General features: G+C 38.7%; 2 protein-coding genes across 8 annotated transcripts; one reads left to right on the forward strand and one right to left on the reverse strand.

Annotated features, from left to right (window-relative positions):
- Positions 1-785: 785 nt before the first annotated feature.
- On the reverse strand, positions 786-13,437 carry LOC131314968 (DNA ligase 1). Of its 7 annotated transcripts, none has more exons than XR_009196547.1 (19): positions 12,450-13,436; positions 10,553-10,669; positions 10,002-10,103; positions 9,806-9,922; positions 8,726-8,956; positions 8,549-8,643; positions 6,807-6,894; positions 5,736-5,867; positions 4,237-4,349; positions 3,758-3,859; positions 3,618-3,679; positions 3,379-3,450; positions 3,078-3,151; positions 2,918-2,974; positions 2,237-2,314; positions 1,894-1,971; positions 1,621-1,779; positions 1,081-1,258; positions 786-1,005 (listed from the first exon to the last, which is right to left on the reverse strand). XR_009196547.1 is itself a non-coding variant. In XM_058343976.1 (19 exons), exons 1-17 carry the CDS (start codon positions 13,254-13,256, stop codon positions 1,711-1,713), a joined length of 2,394 nt encoding a protein of 797 aa, XP_058199959.1. In that variant the 5' UTR covers positions 13,257-13,436; the 3' UTR covers positions 786-1,258; positions 1,621-1,650; position 1,710. The 7 variants fall into 7 exon arrangements, 3 of the variants coding, with proteins under 3 accessions (XP_058199959.1, XP_058199961.1, XP_058199958.1); XM_058343976.1 differs by having other exon boundaries at positions 786-1,258; positions 1,621-1,650; positions 1,710-1,779; XM_058343978.1 differs by having other exon boundaries at positions 786-1,229; positions 1,615-1,650; positions 1,710-1,779.
- Positions 13,438-17,522: 4,085 nt separating this feature from the next.
- On the forward strand, positions 17,523-19,267 carry LOC131314969 (transcription factor FER-LIKE IRON DEFICIENCY-INDUCED TRANSCRIPTION FACTOR-like). Its single transcript, XM_058343979.1, has 4 exons — positions 17,523-18,016; positions 18,363-18,563; positions 18,681-18,854; positions 18,961-19,267. The coding sequence occupies exons 1-4, from the start codon at positions 17,537-17,539 to the stop codon at positions 19,063-19,065; spliced, it is 960 nt and encodes a 319-aa protein (XP_058199962.1). The 5' UTR covers positions 17,523-17,536; the 3' UTR covers positions 19,066-19,267.
- The last annotated feature ends 537 nt before the right edge of the window (positions 19,268-19,804 follow it).

A 19,804-nucleotide genomic window follows, 5' to 3' on the forward strand; every position in this document is an offset into this window, starting at 1 on the left:
TATTCTATGAAATTATATAATTCTCACTATTAGTCCTATCAAAGAAACTAAATGACCCATGAAATATAAAGAAGTGACAGCAAATCTAAATGGCTGAAGAATCACGATTTCAATTAGTGTCATTGGCACAGAAGGAATTGGCCTTGACAAAAATAAGAAGGAAAGAAAGCAATCAATGGGATACTAAAATTTTGGGATGCTCTTTCAATTGATGATGACAGAAAAAGGGAAGAAAAAAAGGTGGACATTTCTAAAAAAATTTAGACATTAGTCGAGGATAAAATTTGATGCATACTTGACTAAGCGTAAAAAGACCCCGGCACCTAGTTATAAAATAACATTTTACACATTGACTAAGCATGAATTTTACTTCTACTACTATTCAAACCCAGGCTCGATCTGATAACCATTAAAGAGATATCAAAAACTTTGCTTTCATGATAATTAAGATTCTGATCACCTAGTTGGCATCATCTCTCATGCATTGAAACGATTTGACCGCTTAATCATGGCTATGAAATCAAATCATGTTTAATTCAATCAGAGAAATTTCCCTCCATCTTTCGTTCACCGAACCCACATGCGCATCAAATTCAAGCTAAATTTCATCAACGAAAACATCCAACGTCAACGTCCTTACTTGCTTGTCACAGCTTGACGTCGAAATCAGTCTCTGGCACGAAAGTTTCTCTTCCACTAAGCAGAGCGAAGATTGAAGCTAAAATACTAGATGGATAAAATAGGGCTTTCAACCTTTTCAAGACCACTGATTGACAATTTCCAACTCAAAAAATAACAAGTGACATGTAATAAAAATTTCAAAATCTGGGTAAACCCTTTTTCACGGGCAATGATTCAGCGACTTGAAAACTAGAGAAACTCAAGGGGTAAATGCCAGGGACAAAGCGGTAAGCCCATCCTATCTACAAACCATCCCACACAGCTGGATATTAGTCCATTCACAGGAATTTCATTGCCTTTCTGAACAGCTACGAATTCCAATGCCTGAATCAGGTTCTTTTGAACTAAAGCCACCAATAGTCTAATATAATTTGCCATACAGGATATGATTACGAACACCTCATCATTGTGTGATCAAGTTCACTCTGGGAATTAAATGTTCAAGCCCATAGGCCATTTGCCCGATGTAGTGGTCCAACACCAGGCAGTCCTCTCTGAAGTCGAAGGGCGACACAATGGTCTTCCGCAAGTCCTCTTGGTTATTCTCACTGTCTGGACCATGAGAAAATGATGATACCTGAAGAGGGGTAATTAGAGAAATACAGAGTATAATATAAACAAGCTGTATAAGTGAGATTGATTCAATCCCTGGTTGCCGAGAGCCTGAGCCCACTTCCTTGGAAACCAACCGAGGCAATCTTACCAAAGCACTAAAATCTCTCCAGTTAAAATACTAAACCAATCCCATCCCAAAGTAACTACTCAACATCAGATAGTAATAATCTCAAGGATCAGCAATATTTTCAACCAGGTTCTTCAGAACAATCCATCTGGCTTAGGTTTAGAGCCTTCTTTTTCAAAATTTGAAAATGGCTGAAGATAAGGTTCTGATGCAAAGAATTTTGCAGACACCTATGCCGATAAATTTCAGACCCGTACCTGCTTGCATGCACCAGTAGAACTGCTGATCTGTACAAGAAATCACCACTTCATAAGAGAGAGAGAGAGAGACAAATAAGCTATGAGACCTCAATCATCCTCATTTTCCTCTTGATTATTCCTTTGGTTGTTTTTCTGGGCATTATACATCTCAGCAACCTGAATATAAGTGAGGATAAACAGTAAGGTAAAAGGAACTAGGGCCAACACAGAGTTAACAACTAGAACGGTGAAAAATCAATCGGATTCCAGAAAGAATGAACTGCTTCTAACCATATCAGATGATGAGGCCTGCTCTGGAGACTTATCTTCCCGGACACGAAGCAAACGTGGAAATCGGAGAGAAATACCCTTTACCCAAAAAAGAAACTAAATAAGCTCGTGAAAAAAAAGATATTATGTCTATATGGAAATCAGCCTACATTGTGTTTTGGGCACAAAATGGGGAGTAGTAACAGTCTAGACTGTAGAGAAGCTTGATGGAACTAAAAGAAGATGACGACTATAGCCACTAAGACTTGAGGCATTAGTGAGTTCAGCCATGTAAGAAAACATTAGGCCATCTCTGTGCTACGAATTACAAACACCTTCAAATATAAAATAAAATCTGTTGAACCTTATCAGAATCCACAATGCCAATCGCAGCACGATGAACGGGACTGATAGTCAAATCTGCAGCTTTCACCTCCCATACCTGGAAGAGAATAAAACCTAATATCTGTCACTCTAAAGGAATAAACAATCTTCCAGCACAATAAAACTGATACGGTCTCTCGTGTAGAAGAAAGAAATAAAAAGGCACAATTTGGCAGTAACACGGTCAAAATAAGAGATCTATATAGCTTTTCTGGAGAACAGGATTTTAAATTGTGGTGCCAATTAAGTAGAAAATAAAGGTTTTCTAGACAAGAAAGAAAGTAGATACAACCAATTGGCAAAGAGCTTCAGTGAGGAAAAAAATCCCTCAAAAGGTCAATTTAGCAAGAAGACAAATGCCCCCAGATTTTCCTTAATGCTTAAGGTATACTGAAAATTTTACGACTCCGTCGATGATTTTTCTAGTAACATGTTCCATGATAAAGAAATCATGGCTCTGGATTGAAACAATATAACAATACACAAGCAGATTGATACACGAAAATAACATTGAAGAAGAAAGAAGTGAGACAATCATGGACTTAACAAGGTAATAAAAATCCAACCCTCCTTCGGCACTCCAAATCAAAAAATGAAAAATAAATAAAGAGTCACAAGATAACAAAAAGGAAGCATATTTAGATAAGATTCATGATTTTACCTCAGTGGGTTCAAACCAAACATCTGGATTTATTGAATCTCCGTAGCGATAGTATGCCTGAAAATGGCACGAATGGAAGAATTTTCATGCTAAATCACAAGTCTCAAAATATTCATCATCCCGCGATTTCCACCAGGATAAAAGAGAAAAGCAACGCAACCTTTGGTTTGGGAATAACTTTAGAACGAAGGCTGGCAGAACGCTCCTCAAGCACTGATTCAGAAAATCCAGTGCCTGCAAAAAAAAAAAAAATTTCCTGGCTGTCTAAGCATTTCGAATGATGGCATGTAGATTAAGTGACAGCAATAAAAAATTCCCCCAGCATTTTTCATTCCCTTTGTTGTAGGTTTTTTTCCTCATTATCTTCTCAGGTTGTGTGCTCCCTTTTCTTTCGTCTGCGGGGAGGGGCAAGATGGAAGTGGTGTCAAGACATTACCATCTGACAAACTGAGCAGTCTTACCAATTTTGCATATGCTTTGAAATTCTTCATTGCTGCTGTCATAGCAAGCAAGCAGAAAGGCTCCATAAACACCTGTGGAAACCCATATAGCACATCAAAATAGTTCAGTTCCAATTGAGGCGAGAGTTGTGACTTGTGATAATCAGGTCACAAGGGATAATTGAAGCAGCTATAAAGTGAAGCCAATCTATGCAATCAATTGGTGAGAACCATCTATGTAGCACCTATGAGATGATTACCAGTACGTTTCCCCCGGCCATGGAAAGCAGCAATAGGAACTAAATCTAGGGAGTCACCAATGCTGCAGAGCACAACTGATATTAGTACTCTTTAAAATAGTCAGAAAGAAAAAGAGAAGGGAGCATATGGTACCACTTACCTTTCCATATAGTCTTTCTTCAATTTTAGCCAGTTATGCGACCTTTTTGATGGCTCATATGTAGCATCTTTACTCAATGTTTTGATAATCAAACCCTCAGAACTGAAAAATAAGATAAATCAATGGAAAAGATGACTACAGTATGATAAGACAAACATTAAAAAGCCACAGAAAACATGATCCCATGAGACCATTTCTATAACCTAGCAGAGTGGAATCTACAATTTTAATCAACTTAAACAAAATAAGTCATTTACGAGTTATCAAATTTAAAAGAACAACAGGGTACCAAGCTATCATAAACTCCGCTGATGCACTCAAACATTGACTTTCCATGTGATAGGTTGCATTCCTATACAATCTGCTATGCCCAACTATGATGAATATGCCAACAAGGATCTACGATATATGTGCGATTCATGACTAATCAGTATTCAGTAACATGAATACTTGCCCTGCAGGTGGTGTCAGATAATTACCAAGTATCAACAGCAGCTTCAAGGAACTTCTGTATTTCTTCGAGATCATTTGATGTTATTGCAGTTGCAAACTGAAAATATCCAGGCTCTTCCTCGAATGACTTGTAAAGATGCTGCACAAACCAAGAGCCCAGAAGTATGAACATTATTGTCAACAACAAAATTCTGAACTTGCCAGAACATAGATCTGAGAGAAGATGTTTCCATAATATCCAACACAAGTTAGAGACCCTATTCAAGAGAACTTCAGATGTGACACATTTAAGTTACGTTAAAATAAGACTTCTTTTGTATTCATACGACCCAATTACATAAGACAACCTAGTTAGCATCCTTTGTTCCAAGTTTTTGGAAATTTTCCAAGGTGTAGCCAGAGGAAAAGTTCTACCCACATTAGAGTAAACAAGTTATTACAGAAAAGAAGGATGATAGATTTATTTCTAGAGCTTATCAACCACTTGTCACAGCAATACCAGGTGAGCACTTAAGATTGGCTGTCACAGTAAATTCTGATCTCATAGTCTAAAATCAGTACTTACAACGTAACACTTCAACAAAATTGTAAAGAAGAAGTTGCAAATTGTTTTCAGTGAAACATGACTTCAAAGCTATGGCAGGTGTCAGGGTAAGACCCTCAAGGGTTGGATGTGTTGGAACTTGGAAGCGATACTATTGCCTTTGGAATGACAAGTCAAAGACAGTGAGAGGTGTCACGAGATGGAAATGACATGTTTACAATGTTCGTTAAAGGCTGCATCCAAGTTTGATTAGCTCTCTCCTATTGGGGCTAGCTCAGGGGGCCAAAGTCCTTGTTTGTCACCTAAGAAGCACGGTGGCTTGTCCGTGTCCAACAAACCTCGGATGCTCTCGGACACCTGTTTGATACTCTCTTTTTCGTGTCCATAATTAGAAAATGAAAATCTTAATTCGGACACTGCAACTTGCCCGACACTTGCTTGGCGTCTATGACTACAAAATAAATACATGATCGACACTCCTTGGACACGTGCTAACATGTGACTCAAATAATCGAAATTTCACATATCACTATTATATAAAAAGTTTAAAAAATAGTATTCTTCAAATTTATCATATTCAATTAGAATCGAATTTGTTAAGGAATTCAATATTTTGAGTCTCATGTCAACTAGATTCTTCACAACTTGTATATTATCTATTATATAATTTGCAACGTGCACTTTAGGTGTATATACATAACAATATATTTTGATATTTACATACTTGAACATATCCTCAACATGTTTGTGTCCTACATTTTAGAAAAATAACATATCTGTGTGTGCGCGTCTGTGTCATATGCTTGTCTCGTGTCCGCATCCATGCTTCTTAGTTCCTCACTAGGAGGTTGAGGGTTCTAAGCCACTGCCCCATGCTACAGCCTACAACGTACCAAAAAGGAAGTTCGACTCGCTCTCAACAGTGAGTAACGCGCAGAAGCCGAAGCAGAAGCAGAAGAAGGAGATGAAATACAGATTTACCTCTCTACGAACATTAAGTTGCTCGTGCATAAGTGGTTGGCCATTAAGATACAAGATGTCAAAAGCAAAAATGCACACATCAACCTTTATGTCGCTCAACACCACATTTTTCCGAGCCCGTGTACTGAGTATCTGCCATGCCAAAAAACAAAAATAAACAAAAACATCTTATGAAGACGTCTTCTCTAAAAGGGATCTATCCATGCACTCATAGAAGATATTACAGCACGTTCAGGGACTATGTTGTCCATAAAAAATGGAAATCAATGGATTGTGGACATTGCCCTATAACAAGGAGATAAAACAAGCATGCAACAACTAAACTTGGAAACTCAACAAACAACAAAAGCTTAACAACTTTTAGTGACAGAATGATCAGTGATAATATTGGTTGTGAAAGGAACAAATTTATAACCCCTAACATGTTGCACGACCTGTACACTTGACCATCTGAAAGGAATAACTATCCATTCCGGACGGTTATCGAAATATATTCTTACATTGTGTGACTTGTGCAAAACTAACAAACACCATCATGATCTTAACCACAGTGAGGTCCTATACAATTGATTTGATCCTACATGCACTATCAGGATGTTACATCCAAACATCAGTCTTAGCGTTCCTCTTGATCAACTTTTTGAGGATGCACTAACAATCTGCCAGAAATATGAATCCGTGCAAGTATTACCAATTTAAAACATCAGAAGGAATAAATTTCTTCTTCTATCAGGCTTCAATAAGATACTTTCCATCGTCTTAATCTCCAACTAAGCTCGAGAGAAAAGGACTGCAAAAGGAAGAGTTAACAGGCCAAAGCCATTGAAAAGGAGTCCCAAAAGAGGAAACCCTTCGGATATCTTTTTTTTTTTTTTTTTGGGCACGGGGAAACTTGCTCCCAAGGAATACGTGTGACCAGGGATCAGGGTTCAATCTAAGTTCGATAAAAGAATTTCACGTTGCTTGCACCAGCACTACACCAATTCTACACAAGCAATACAAAATAACTCACCAGCACTACATCAATTTTACACAAACACTAGAAAATAACTGTATTGGCAAACAAATCACCTGGAAGGGCATGATTCTCTTCTTCTCACGGTCATAAGCCACAATTTCACAATCCAGAACAAATGATGTTACAGATGACTTCTTTAATCTGCAACACAACCATAGACATTAGCTGACTATCTTGACACTAAAATTCTGTAATCCTCAATATAGAGTCCAACTATAGTATTAGTGCATATTATGTTCTCACCTGCGTAAATAAAGCACTAAAAGGTTTTCTTCAATGCAGCCAACAATTTTATCACAGATTCAACTAAGAGACTAAGGCCCCGTTCCGCTTTCTCCCAAAACCTTCTTTTTCAAAAATAAGGTAATTTCAAATTCAAATATAACGAAAATGAAAAATAATCAATTTTTTTTGCACCGTTTAAAAGATCTCAATGAGATCTATCAAACAAGATCCATATTGATAGAAAATTTATTTACGTAAACACATGATTTTTTTACCTTGAAATTACCTTCTTTTTCAAAAACTTCCTTTTTGGAAAAAGTGGAACGGCCTCTAACATAGCTGCCGCCAGCCATTCGATCCTCCCAAGGGGTAAGGGTTTTCCGAGCATGAAACGTATACTTGCATATTCGTCCATAGGTCAAATCGGATATGTAATTTTTGGCACAATCATTGGAGACTTAAATGATGGATATGCAAGCATGATAATTTCGATGCTGTTCTATATCTCCATGAATTTAGGAACTTTTGCTTGCATTGTATTATTTGGTCTACGTACCGGAACTGACAAATTCGAGATTATGCAGGATTATAACGAAAGATCCTTTTTTGACTCTCTCCTGAAGTCATCCTCTTTTATTCTTTCATCCGAGTTCCAAATTAGAAAATTCTAGTATAGAAATCAAACAGCATTTAGCAACTGGAACCAAAATATAAACAACTCTAATTAACAAGTCAGGTTATCAATACACACCACTCAATGGGGACCAATGAAAGACAAGATATGAAACAAATTGAAGCAAGTGCCAATGAAATGACAACTGCCATGACATGAAGAGTGTCCCTCTGTAGCTGCCCCACTGCTAACGTTTTGGGAATGATTGTAACTCGACAAAAATTGCAAATACGGCCTTTTTCATTCACCAACACAAAGCACCATCATAAAAATCTAAATTAAAGGAGGGATGTTTGAATGGGCATAAACTACTACGTCTGTACGGGTTTTCAAGGAAAATGTTCTATCTTGGAATGAATATCCAATTCCATAAGATGCTACCCGGGGCTGCAATCTGAGAATTACCTCTAATGTGGTTTCAACTGTTTCATTGCCTGTCCAAAACAGGCAGCCATTGCAACCCCTCACTCCCAAGTAAATAAATAAATTCTTGTGGTACTACGCCACATTGAGCCAGCAACTGCCACCTCAACATAATAAACAACTCTTAGTCCCATCAAATAACAAATAACTCCTCTCACATTCTCCCTTTTTGCTCACACAAGCAATATAATTCATAGCACACTGTTAGCAGCCAATACCCATAAAACGCTTCAAGACCTTTGATAAGTTGTAGATTGATGATGAAACAAATCCATGACTTAATAACACAAAGAACTCCAGAAACTATTGCAGATTCAGGTGGAAACAGCCAGGTAAAAATCAATCAGATATATTTAATCATTAAGTTCAAACACATCTAGACTACATTGTGCATATCAAAAAAATGTCAATGGACTCTCATACACCACCCTACAATCGAAAGAAGATAAATCAACCATAAAAAAGCAGGACAACCTTGAAACTGCAACAACAACATCAGGAAACTTTCCAGTATTCCATTCAGCATTTCGACTGTATATCTCAACTGAACCATTCTCTAGGTAATGTATCTGTGCATGATTAGAGTTAGCGACAAACAAACATACGACATTCAGCAAATAAGCAAAAGCACCTTTAACCAGATACAATTACCTGAGCGCGTTCTCCATCATACTTGTATTCACATGTGAACTCCATATCCTGAAATTTATCCAAGATCTCAGACACCCCTTTAGTCGGTTTTGCCAACATAGGTCCGATGGGGACGCCTGGTGTGAAACTACATGTCTTTGGAAGAGTCCATACGCCGCCAGTAAGAAGAGCAGGGACTATTTTATCATACACGGGTATTACAGAATATACTTGCTTAACAATCTTCGCAGCCTGACAGATGCAATCGAAGGATTTACTACATCAGGATCCAAATGAAATCAACCAATAGCATCTATTCAGCATCCAAAAAATGAAAGTGTCAAGGCAGATAATGGTTAGAACGGTTGTGACAGGGAAGGTGACGGCTGGTGCGAGAACCATATTGGCAGGTAAAAGGACTAGAGCCTGGAACCATTAACCAGGTGACACAACTTGCGTGTGGCACCACTGCCGTGTGTAATGACTTCCATTCTAAAACCATTTGCCAAGTGGAATGAACTAAACCGAGATGGGCTGTGTTGTTTAGTGTCCTATTTTTCTCCAATTTAGGGATTGATCTTAGCAGATGAAATCAGATTTTGAGATCAGAAATCCAAATTTGGATTGAATGAAATTGTGCAACCTAATTGCAAGCATCACCAAGACACCCCAGCAAGCATCCACTCCACAACCCAATGTCCTTGAATCTGAAGTCCAATGATAAGAAATTGATTGAACCATTGCTACAAATTTGTGCATTCATACGGGATACATGTATATTTTCCAGTGACCTATAAGCATATAGTGACAAAGCCCAATATTGAAACTAAAGAGTGAACAAACCGTGGGAATTGCTGTAGACTATTCAAAGGACAGCATGACAAAGAATTTGGCGCCTGTCATAGACTATCTGACATCGCGCTGATGAGCAACATTAGACAAGTGTTATACAGGATGGCCGGCCAGTAAAGTGAAACAAAAAAAAGGGGGGGCTTCAATTTCATCAGGATGTATTACCATTAATTCATACCACGGTGTTAAAGGAAATAAATAGATCTTCAAGTTTCAACCACGGGACAAAAAAAAACCCTGCTAACTCACTTCTTCAAGAGGGGAATCAATATGAGCAGGTGGTGAAGAATGTTTTTCAGCATACACAGCAGCTTGCCCCACTGCAGCTAAGAGGGTTTGCTCTGCCAAACCGATCCGCAATTTTGACTGCACAAAGTATCTAAAGCAAGTTAATAACGGGAGAAAGGATCAAACACACAAAGATGATAGCGATACCACTACTAACCTGCAGTAGGCGAATAAGATATTGAGGTTCACAATCAGTAGCTGCAACGACAAGACCCTTTATATGGTTTTTCTTCTTCTCTTGACTATCCTTACCCGATTCCTAAAAGGATTCGACAAAAAGGAATCAAATAAGTCACAGCATACGTACATAGTTGCTAAATTTTGTGATATTCTCAAAGGCCTTGTTTTATCCTCTCAAACATAGGCCCGACCAAAACAATGCAATTAGAAGTAAGAATAGTCAAAATTTGATCTGTTAGTAGCTTTCTTATCATGAATTATATCAATATCAAATGCAACATAAGCTCAAGAAACAATAATTTCAAAATGCAGATTTGAATGCAGTGGCACTTATTAGAAAAGCCATTTGAGCAATAGATGTAAATCAGATAGCAATAAGTAAATCTAGTCAACGGTTTTATTTCCAACTTATAATCAAGTTTCAGACACTATCTGGACTAACATGATGTTAACATTATGCAAAGAGCATACCAGAAGAAAATTAGATCACCCATTTTGCATTTCAGAGTAAGGATGAGGACAGAGTACCTTAGCAATAAGCCGAAATGTATCAAAAACCTTGGCAACTGTTAATGCTTCAGGTCTTCGCATCAACCCTTGAGACGAACGACTAGCTTTTGCAACGAGGCCCAAGTCTCCTAAGGCCTAATAGTCACAGAGGTTTAGATGCACATATAACTGTATAAGTATAATGTGCCATTAGAATACTTGCGTAAGGAAAATGCTAACCATTACCCAATGGGTGGTGGTTAAGGTTCAAAAAATGTAATGAAATATGCAAAAAGAGAATAAGGAAACATGAAATTATATTGGTAAATGTTAAAAGGGTATTAAAGTTGTAACTTTTTGCAATTATTAACATCTTAAAATAATAACCCAATCCATTAGGCAGTTGCTGCGGTTGTCAGCATAACCATTAAATTAAGACCCATAAGAGAGCAAAAAGCATGTCATATTCTTATTTAAATAACACAATGTCGGACACACACACACATGTTCTTCCTCATCCTTTTAAACTTCAAATCATAAATGGATCAATGTCCACCAATGCAGGCCGTACTTCTTCCTTAGGATGGAAACATGTAAGCACTTTGGGTGTAAAATATAGACAGCAATCAAGTTTGACAGTAAAAACCAAATGGTCCACCATGTAATGACTGCCACAGTAAGAAAGCAGCAGAAATTCCATTCCTGCCATAGGCTCGGAGCTAATAAGTAGCGGAATTCCAAGACAAACCTGTACTAGAATCCCCAAAGACATTTTCTAGCAGGACACTGGATTAACTTGACACAAACCCATTGTTCATCACGAAGACCCCCCAATCGACCAAAAAGTACTATAATCTGAAGTGGTTAAAAAACCCTACACTTGAGTTCAAAATTAAGCATAAACTCCACATCCATTCCATTGGGTGGACGGGATTTTTTCTGTGTTTTATGATCCTTCAAGCTCCTTGTGGAGTTGTGGTATTTAGGGATATGACACTAAAGAAAGAAATTTGCAGTTTGAACAATTATGTAACCAAGTGTTTTGTCACTATCATATGGAAAAAACTCGTACATTTTGTCGCAAAGCCAAAGGAGAATATGAAGTCAGTTAAAGACCCAATCGGGGTATAAACGTCAAACAACAAACCAAATCTAGACTAACCCAAAGTCACATGTAGCATTTTCACAGAAATTCAAAACATCAAAAAAACAGCCTATAATCTCATACTAAAAAACATCTAGATGTGAAGAACAGATGTAATGAACATCGAATCTTTACCTTACTTAAGCTTAGTCTCCGGCTGGATAGATGTCGGTTACAAATGAAGGGATTTTCTGTTACCAATCAATGAAAGCGGTTCAGATCTAGATTTGAAAGTTCACCTCACATCGGGCATTGGGAAAATTATTCCATGTCCTTGAGGCACAACGTGGTGGTGCCCCAAGCCACACCACCACAACATACTTGTCCAAGACTAATAGCGGGAACCCCACATAACTGTGTGGTGTCGGAGGGGCCTAGGCACCACATGGCAATGCCTTAGGGGCACTATATAATCTCTAGGGCATTGGACATTGAGTCGAGCTATATCCTATTGGATTTGAAATAACTATTAACTAGGAATGAGTTCAAATCCTTCATGTTAAGAATTGTATTTATTGACAGATTCGAATGAAATAATTCTATTCTACCTCTACTCAATCTTCCACTCTAGTTTCACAAGTACCTTTATTATGGCTAAAGTTTTTGTTGAATTTGAACATCACATCCTTTCGTATCAAATCTACACATATCCAAAAGGAGCCATATATTGTTCCGAAGGGTTCATCAAACAATAAGTCTTGCTTTGATCTACAAACAAAATCTGCACAGCTCATGCAATGACATAAATGAGAAAACCCAAAGTAAAGCCATAGAACAATCAACTACAAAAACCTGATATTTGCTCTTAATTTGTGATTCTTTCGCCCCACAAGCTTCGGCAAGTGCCTTGATAATTGAAGCGTCTCCGATTCCAAGCTCCACTCCTTCATGTGCCGGCGCAACCTTATTCCCCAAAAGATAAACAACCGCAACCAAATCATCCGGAGTAGTCTCAATCACAGTCCTCAACAAATTACACACGATCTCTGTTATCGCAATCCGTCCCGACTCCTTGTCTATCGCGTCGAACGCCTTGGCGAGAAACAGGAATGGCACCCGCTCGCCGTCCTTCCAAAACGCAGCCGATTTCGGGTCGAAATCTTTCGGCTTCTTCTTCAGAAGAGCAACACTCTCATCAGCAGTAACCAAACCCAGCTTCGAATCAGGGTCTGATACACGCGGTTTCTTCACTTCCGATTTCTCCTCATTCGAATTAGGGTTTGGTTCGCCTGATGTGGGACCATTTGAGACCTGGGCCTCTTCTAACGGTTTAGAAACATCGGAGCTTTTCTTGGGACTAATGCTTTGGGTGTTTTTAGGGTTTGAGTCTGGGGTTTTACGCTTCTTGGGGGAAGAAGATTGGGCTTGGGGTCTCTTCTTGGAGGCGGCGGCTCGTGCGCCGGACATGAGAGCGTCGAAGGCGGAGGGGCGAGAGGACATGGTTGTACTAGGTTTAGGGTTTGGAGAGAAAGGGGTTTTGAGGAGGGAGAAGGGTTTGGGCGGGAAGAGAGAGGAAATGAGAGGAGGGAGTACTCGTCGTGGAGAGAGGGTGAGGGTGAGACGAGGAGAGAGAAAGGTGTGGGCTACACATCCGAACATCAATTGAAAGCGATTCCGTGCATGTGAATTTTTGGTGATTTGTAGTGGAGAAAATTGAAATGGCGGGAGAGGGATTACCAGTGATGTTTGTACCCGCTAGGGGAAATGGAGGGGGGTTGTGAATCGCAGAACAAACTCCAGTGCAGAGAAGGCAATTCAATCCGTCTCGCCCTAACCCGCTCCGCCCCGCCCCACTCCTAAGCGATCCGGCGGGGTTTTTATTGTATTTTTTGGAGGTCAGGTGGAGTCGGGAGAAAATTGATAAAATTCAATTGGAGTCGGATTGGCGTTACTCCGTTCGGGTAACCAGCTCACCCCGAAATCATTTTAGGCGTAAAAAAATTATTTTTATTCTTATATTTTTATCCTTAAAACTAAAATACCATATAAAATATTAATTATTTCTTCCATTTTCCTTTTAGATAATAGATTTTGGTTAAATTATAATAGTTATTTCATAAATTTTTATTGTTTGTGCTCACTTATTTTAAAATCTAGATCATATTTTCCCAATAAATAAATGAGCGGGGCCGAGGTAGATAAACCCGATACCCGATAGGGGCGGGGCGGGAGTACCCATAAATTACCCGATCTGGGTTTGGGGCGGGGGCAGGGCTAAATTTTCAGGTTAGGGTCGGGGTGTGGCAAAACCTACCCCCACCCCATTGCCATTTCTATTTCAGTGCCTTTGGTAAGGCCTTAAACGAGCCGAGCTTTATCAAACACGAGTCGAACTTATAGCTCCTTTTGGCAATGGAGGTGAGAAAAGAAAAGAGAGGGGAGTGGTCTCCCTTATTAGTGAGAAAAGAGAAGAAAGAGTTGTGATTTCTCACCCACCCATCCAAAAACAATTCGTGAGAAATCAAACTGTCTCCACATCTCCAGCGACTTCAACTCCATCTCTAGTGACTGGTCCCAAATCAAAGTGTTCAAAACTCAGTTTTGATCACAGAAGTAGCTTCTCCTTGACGAGACGAAAACAACAGTGCAAGTACAACGATTATCCGACGAGAGGGTGGACCACACGTGTTGCCGAAAGTTATGCGAGTGAGATCTACTCCCACCCACGCGCTTCACTCGCCTCACTCTTGCCTTTTCTCACAGAATCTCGCCACTTTTGGCGAGAAACGGAACTACGGTGTGAGGGGGTTCCCGTCTCCCTCCTCTCACCTTCTAGGCTTTCCAAACGAGGGAGAGAATTACTTCTCCCTCTGTTTCCTTTCTTTTCTCTCGAAATCCCCTGCTCTAAATGAGTTGTTAGTTATTTATTAAACGAGCCAAACCTCCCATAAACGAATTCGAGCTCAGCTTGTTTACAAAGCGAGCCAACCTAGTGTTAATGAGCCGAGCTCACGAGTGACTCGGTTCGTTTACGGCCCTACTTTTGGGTAAACTAGGGTTGCACTTTTGTTTGATGCATGGGAAAAAAAATTCACATTGATGTTTTTTTGGCCTCGTGCATCGAATTGCTTGATAAAAACATATCATTTAATTTTTTTTCCATCTCATTCAATGCACACTAGCATTGTTCTTGTTCTATGTACTGAAAAACATATGTGGTGAAGAATGAGTTTGGAACACTATGGAGCTTAGAATAATTTTTCCTCTATATTCACACCCCCTCCTTACGTCTCTCTCTATCTCTCTTTATTTTTATTAGAAGCGACAAACGGACAAATTTGGACGAATCAAATATAGGTCAAGTCATACTCATAAGCCCAACCCAACTCGTTTTTCTCATCTCTCAGTCTCTCTCCCTTTTTTTTTTCCTCCTCCTTTTCTAATATGGGTTAAATATGGGTCGACTTTGTTGGGCCACACCATAGCCACAGGCCAACAGGTACCTAAGAATGTCTCACGCGGCCAAAACCGAGATACATTTTGTCGCTCCACAGCAGAGCAAAAGAACAGAATCACCACTATCGAAAGAGAAGAAAAAAAATCAGGAAAATGACAATGACGTATTTTGATAAATAATATACGCCAATGACATTTTCAGTATTAACAAATGTTCTCAGCATATTCTTGGCGGGTATCAATTATCAAAACACATCATCGGCAGTCATTTTCCCAAAAATCTCAAACCGAAAGAAGTCAAAGCTAATACAGCTACAAAAGCTTTAAGATCTTGGAAGAGATACTTAGCAGCCTATTAACAGCATTCCCCTCAATTAGAGGCGACAATTTGGACCCAGCTTTATGGATCCACCTCAACTGATCCATTTATAATTAGCCCAAATCCATCCATTTTTAAATATGATTTTTAATTGGGCCAACTTAATAAATCCACAGAAAAAAAAAATGCAACTTAAACCAAACCACGACAATGTTAAAAGGAATAAATCTTTGAATCCCTGTTTCCTTGAAAGAAATTCTTTTGCAAGATAGAAAAAGGAATGACCTCCCAAGTTATATTTTCCCTTTTTTCAAACCTCCAGCTTTGCCACCAAGCAAGAGCGGAGCCACCATATGTAGTTAGTAGGGTAAAAAATACAAAGGTATACACCTTATTTTGTTTTCTTTGGGTAAAATTTTAATATAAGCGGTTCAAATATGAAAAATATCAGCACAGATTAAGCCTGTATATATCTTGATTACTTTCAATTTTGGGGTCGTGTGACCACACTTCTTTCTATGTCCCTACGCCCGCCCCCAAGCCCGGAGGTCCATAAACTTCGACCTTGGACACAGTATGCAATTTCCCACCAATTCATACACTCTGACAACATCCTCCATAACATGACAAGCTTCCAATCCACAAATTTGACGAAGTTCTGCATTTTGTTCCTTTAGAACCCCCATCCTGACTAAGGAATCTATAGTTTTTACTCGTGGTTCATAGCTGCCAACAAGCCAGACGAATTGGACTTTTGGAGGTCGTATCAAACACCTACGTCTATGGATATTTTGTGCTCATCTGTTCCTGATAATGGTGGATATCTGAAAAATCAAACTCATATGTATTCAATAAAATAACTTCTAGCTCCCTCGTATATTGTCAAATACTATTATTTTCTTGCCAACAACATTGAAAAGGAACAATTAGTCTTCCTCTTCTTTAGTAACTCTCAAGGCCTTAGTCAACTTATCATGTCCCAGTAGTGCACAAAGCACACATTTAGCCCGTGGAAGGACGTTGCCATGTCTTATTTCAAGAGTTTGAACTGATTTAAAATTTAGTGCACGGGTTGAGGCACGTGTCATCGTTGTTTAAGCTTTTGTGACACACACCTCCATCACGCGTTGCATGTTTGAGCAAATACTAATACTTAACAACCAATTATCACCTTTGGTTTACTTGTACACTACTACCTCCAATTTAAAAACTCAAGCATAGAATGTTTACAGGTGCATTATTGTGGACATGGATAACTACAGATTGAGATGCTCAATTACAACCAACATAAAAAATTTGACCTTTTTTTCAATAATTTTTTTTTTTTGTAAGTCAAAACTTGAAATCGATTGGTGGCCTGCTCTTAAAGTCAGAGAGAGAGAGAGAGAGAGAGAGAGAGAGAGAGAGAGAGAGAGAGAGAGAGAGAGAGAGAGAGAGAACACCAATCATAACATTCGAAAATCACTGGTAATATATTTTATTCTCATAGAGTTAGATGAGGTGATAATGTTAAAATGAACGTTCTGATTCACAATGCCAATAAGCCTTATAATATATAGGAAATTTATAGGGGAGTGAGATTTTCACATTCTCCTACTTTAGAACCGCACTCTCATTTTTGTCTTTATTCATGCGAATTTACAACATTGCCCTTTAATGTTCTCACTTTTTGACATATTTAAGAGGGAGTGCGGTTATAAAGAAATGGAATGCGAAAATCACCCATATCGAGTATTTATATGTCTTTTACTTAACCAATCTGTTTAATCACAAACTCATAAAAAACTCTCATCTAACATGTTTCAATTAGAGTTACACGTCCAAGTGATCTTGTGCACTGCTGTAATTTCTCCAAAAAAATTTCCCATTGTGACCATGAAGATAAAAAGTTTGAAATATAATCACGGAAGTCTCTATCTTAAGGAAAAGCCAAATTTATTAATCATCCCCTGCCAACGTATCCGTATATGATTGGTCCTCTATTCACGGCCAGTTATCTCGAGCTTAATATTCAATTCACGACCCATCAAAGTCAACTTCTTCCTAGTTCAATGCGAACCTTTTAATGTGATTCCTTTCACATGGAGAATGATGTACGTTTTTACTACTAGTATATATACGTGTTATATGTACTAGAATACGGTACAATATTCGCGTATGTACAATGGAGAGGGATACAAGTGGAAACCAACTTGGGCATATCATGGGTGACTTCAACCCTCTACTGGGACTGATGGATGAAACAAATTTCCTGCAGTTCATTGATATCATTAGAGGAGAAAGTAGCGATCCCGTTGCCAAGTTTTGTGCCAACTTTGACTGCGAGCACATTGGTGGCTGTTTGGTGGACAACCAATTTGAGTCGTCAACCCAACTAAATCCATTTGATCATTTCCATACTGATCAATCCGTGTCCAACCATGATTCTGATCTGATCATCAACACAGTACTGCAGCTAGCCACGGATGCTGATGAAGAAGAGAACGACAACCACGAGGAATCTTCGACAACCACGACCACAATACCATCAACAAAGAGAAAAGGAGGTGATAGGTCGAGAACTCTGGTCTCAGAGAGGCGGAGGAGAGGCCGGATGAAGGAAAAACTCTACGCGTTGCGTGCATTGGTTCCTAACATAACCAAGGTATACATGCTTTATATATAAGACACTTTGTTTTTCTTTTACAATATAGGTGTCTCTTCCAGCACAAACATTCTTTTATGATATGACAGGGTATCATGTGCTATCTGTGCCATAATGTCGATGGTTGTCTTGTTACATTACTGATTGTGCTATAGACTCGAAATTTTTTGACAAAAATGTATTTCATCTGGATAGCACGTGGCAGCGCAACATTCATTTAGGTGGAGTTTGGGCTCCATTCAACATGAATTTGCACAGTGCCAACCATTGAATATGTTGGAATTTTTTTTGTTAGTCGACACTATTTTCAGAGAAATTAAGTTGATTTGTTAAACTGTGTCTCCAGATGGATAAAGCATCGATTGTTGGAGATGCCTTATTGTACTTGCAAGATTTGCAGACGCAGGCTAAGAAGCTAAGATCTGAGATAGCAGGACTCGAATCATCGTTGGGAGGAAGGGAGAAAAACCAACGAGGCATAGCTGGAAACCAGAAGAACACCCAATATACGAATACCGACCATCCAATTTGCAAGAACATATTCCAGGTTAATAACTGATAGCTAGCTACTGTAATCATTTCTAGTCGATATGTGTGAATAACTTGTGCAATGCTTTCAAAAGTTAGAAATTCGAAATGCTAACCATAACGTTTTCCAATTTAGCTGGACATGTTTCAAGTAGAAGAAAGAGGATTTTACGCGAGAGTGGAATGCAATAGAGGCCGAGGAGTGGCACCATCACTCTACAGGGCTGTTGAGTCCCTCACCAGATTGAATGTTCCGAGCTCCAACTTGGGCACTCGAGCTGAGAGATTCATATTGACCTTTAATTTGAAGGTGAGCTCTCAACTTTTTTTTCCCTTCGTTTTCGGTTACTTATAATTTGAAACTTATGGTAATGTATTATCAGTACTGATTTATTTCATGCCTGAAAATTAAACAGGTTAAAGAATGCGAGCCTGACACGAACTTGCAAAAGTTGAAGCTGGGGTTAACTGAGGCCTTGTTGAAACAAGGATTTGTATTTCAGACACAGGCATCTGCCTAATATCTTCTCATCAACCATATATATGTGTTTCACAGTATCTCCTTTACTCGCTCCGAAATGGAAAAATGATCTACCGTATGTAACAGTCATATATATATGTAAATAGTTTTTTTTTTGTAAAATCATTAGAAACTCTCAAGTCTCTCACAGTGTCATGTAGCCACAAATTGGATGTATATGCAAGAAGATGCATACAAGTAAAGTCTCTCACAGTGTGCACGGGCAGATTCAAATGTAACTCGACTAATGAAGGACCGATCTCACCGTCCGCTAAGAGGCTAAATTAAAAGCCTGAGTTTGTCTCGTGTGAACTGAAGTACAAGAGTGGATAACACCTCTTACTCTGTCTATAGTTAGGGATGGATTAGTAACTGACACAGAATATTTCACAAGAAATAAAATAACCCCAAGATTTAATATGTGATTGCAGATCAGAACAAATTAATCATTTCTTGATCAGATAATTTAAGCAACAAGTTTTTGCGGATGCTATAATCACAAACGAACCAAGGATTTTGTTATTCTTTTAGATGTTCCAAATAATGTGATGTCTCGATTAGTGGGAGATGTTGTATTTGCTCATGTTTTTCCACTTCAGTTATAAAAATAAAAAATAAAAAAATAAAAAAACAGAGGTAAAAATTGCGAATCGAACATAAGGAGAGACAATGATGAGACTGTACATCCTAAATTGGAATGGAAGATGGCCAACCGGTAGAGAAATATTTTGTTTTTTTTG

Source organism: Rhododendron vialii, chromosome 13a (assembly GCF_030253575.1).
Source record: "Rhododendron vialii isolate Sample 1 chromosome 13a, ASM3025357v1".
Taxonomy (NCBI): Eukaryota; Viridiplantae; Streptophyta; class Magnoliopsida; order Ericales; family Ericaceae; genus Rhododendron; species Rhododendron vialii.

Bases quoted from the DNA above. Each gene is read 5' to 3' on its own strand.
- LOC131314969 (XM_058343979.1), top strand. From the start codon at position 17,537: ATGGAGAGGGATACAAGTGGAAACCAACTTGGGCATATCATGGGTGAC. The intron at 18,564-18,680 runs GTTAATAACTGA...TTTCCAATTTAG, and splicing joins TTTGCAAGAACATATTCCAG to CTGGACATGTTTCAAGTAGA. The intron at 18,855-18,960 runs GTGAGCTCTCAA...AAAATTAAACAG, and splicing joins TATTGACCTTTAATTTGAAG to GTTAAAGAATGCGAGCCTGA.
- LOC131314968 (XM_058343976.1), bottom strand. From the start codon at position 13,256: ATGTTCGGATGTGTAGCCCACACCTTTCTCTCTCCTCGTCTCACCCTC. The intron at 2,975-3,077 runs GTTGCGTTGCTT...TGCCATTTTCAG, and splicing joins AAGTTATTCCCAAACCAAAG to GCATACTATCGCTACGGAGA. The intron at 2,315-2,917 runs GTAAAATCATGA...ATTCTCTTCCAG, and splicing joins TTTGGTTTGAACCCACTGAG to GTATGGGAGGTGAAAGCTGC.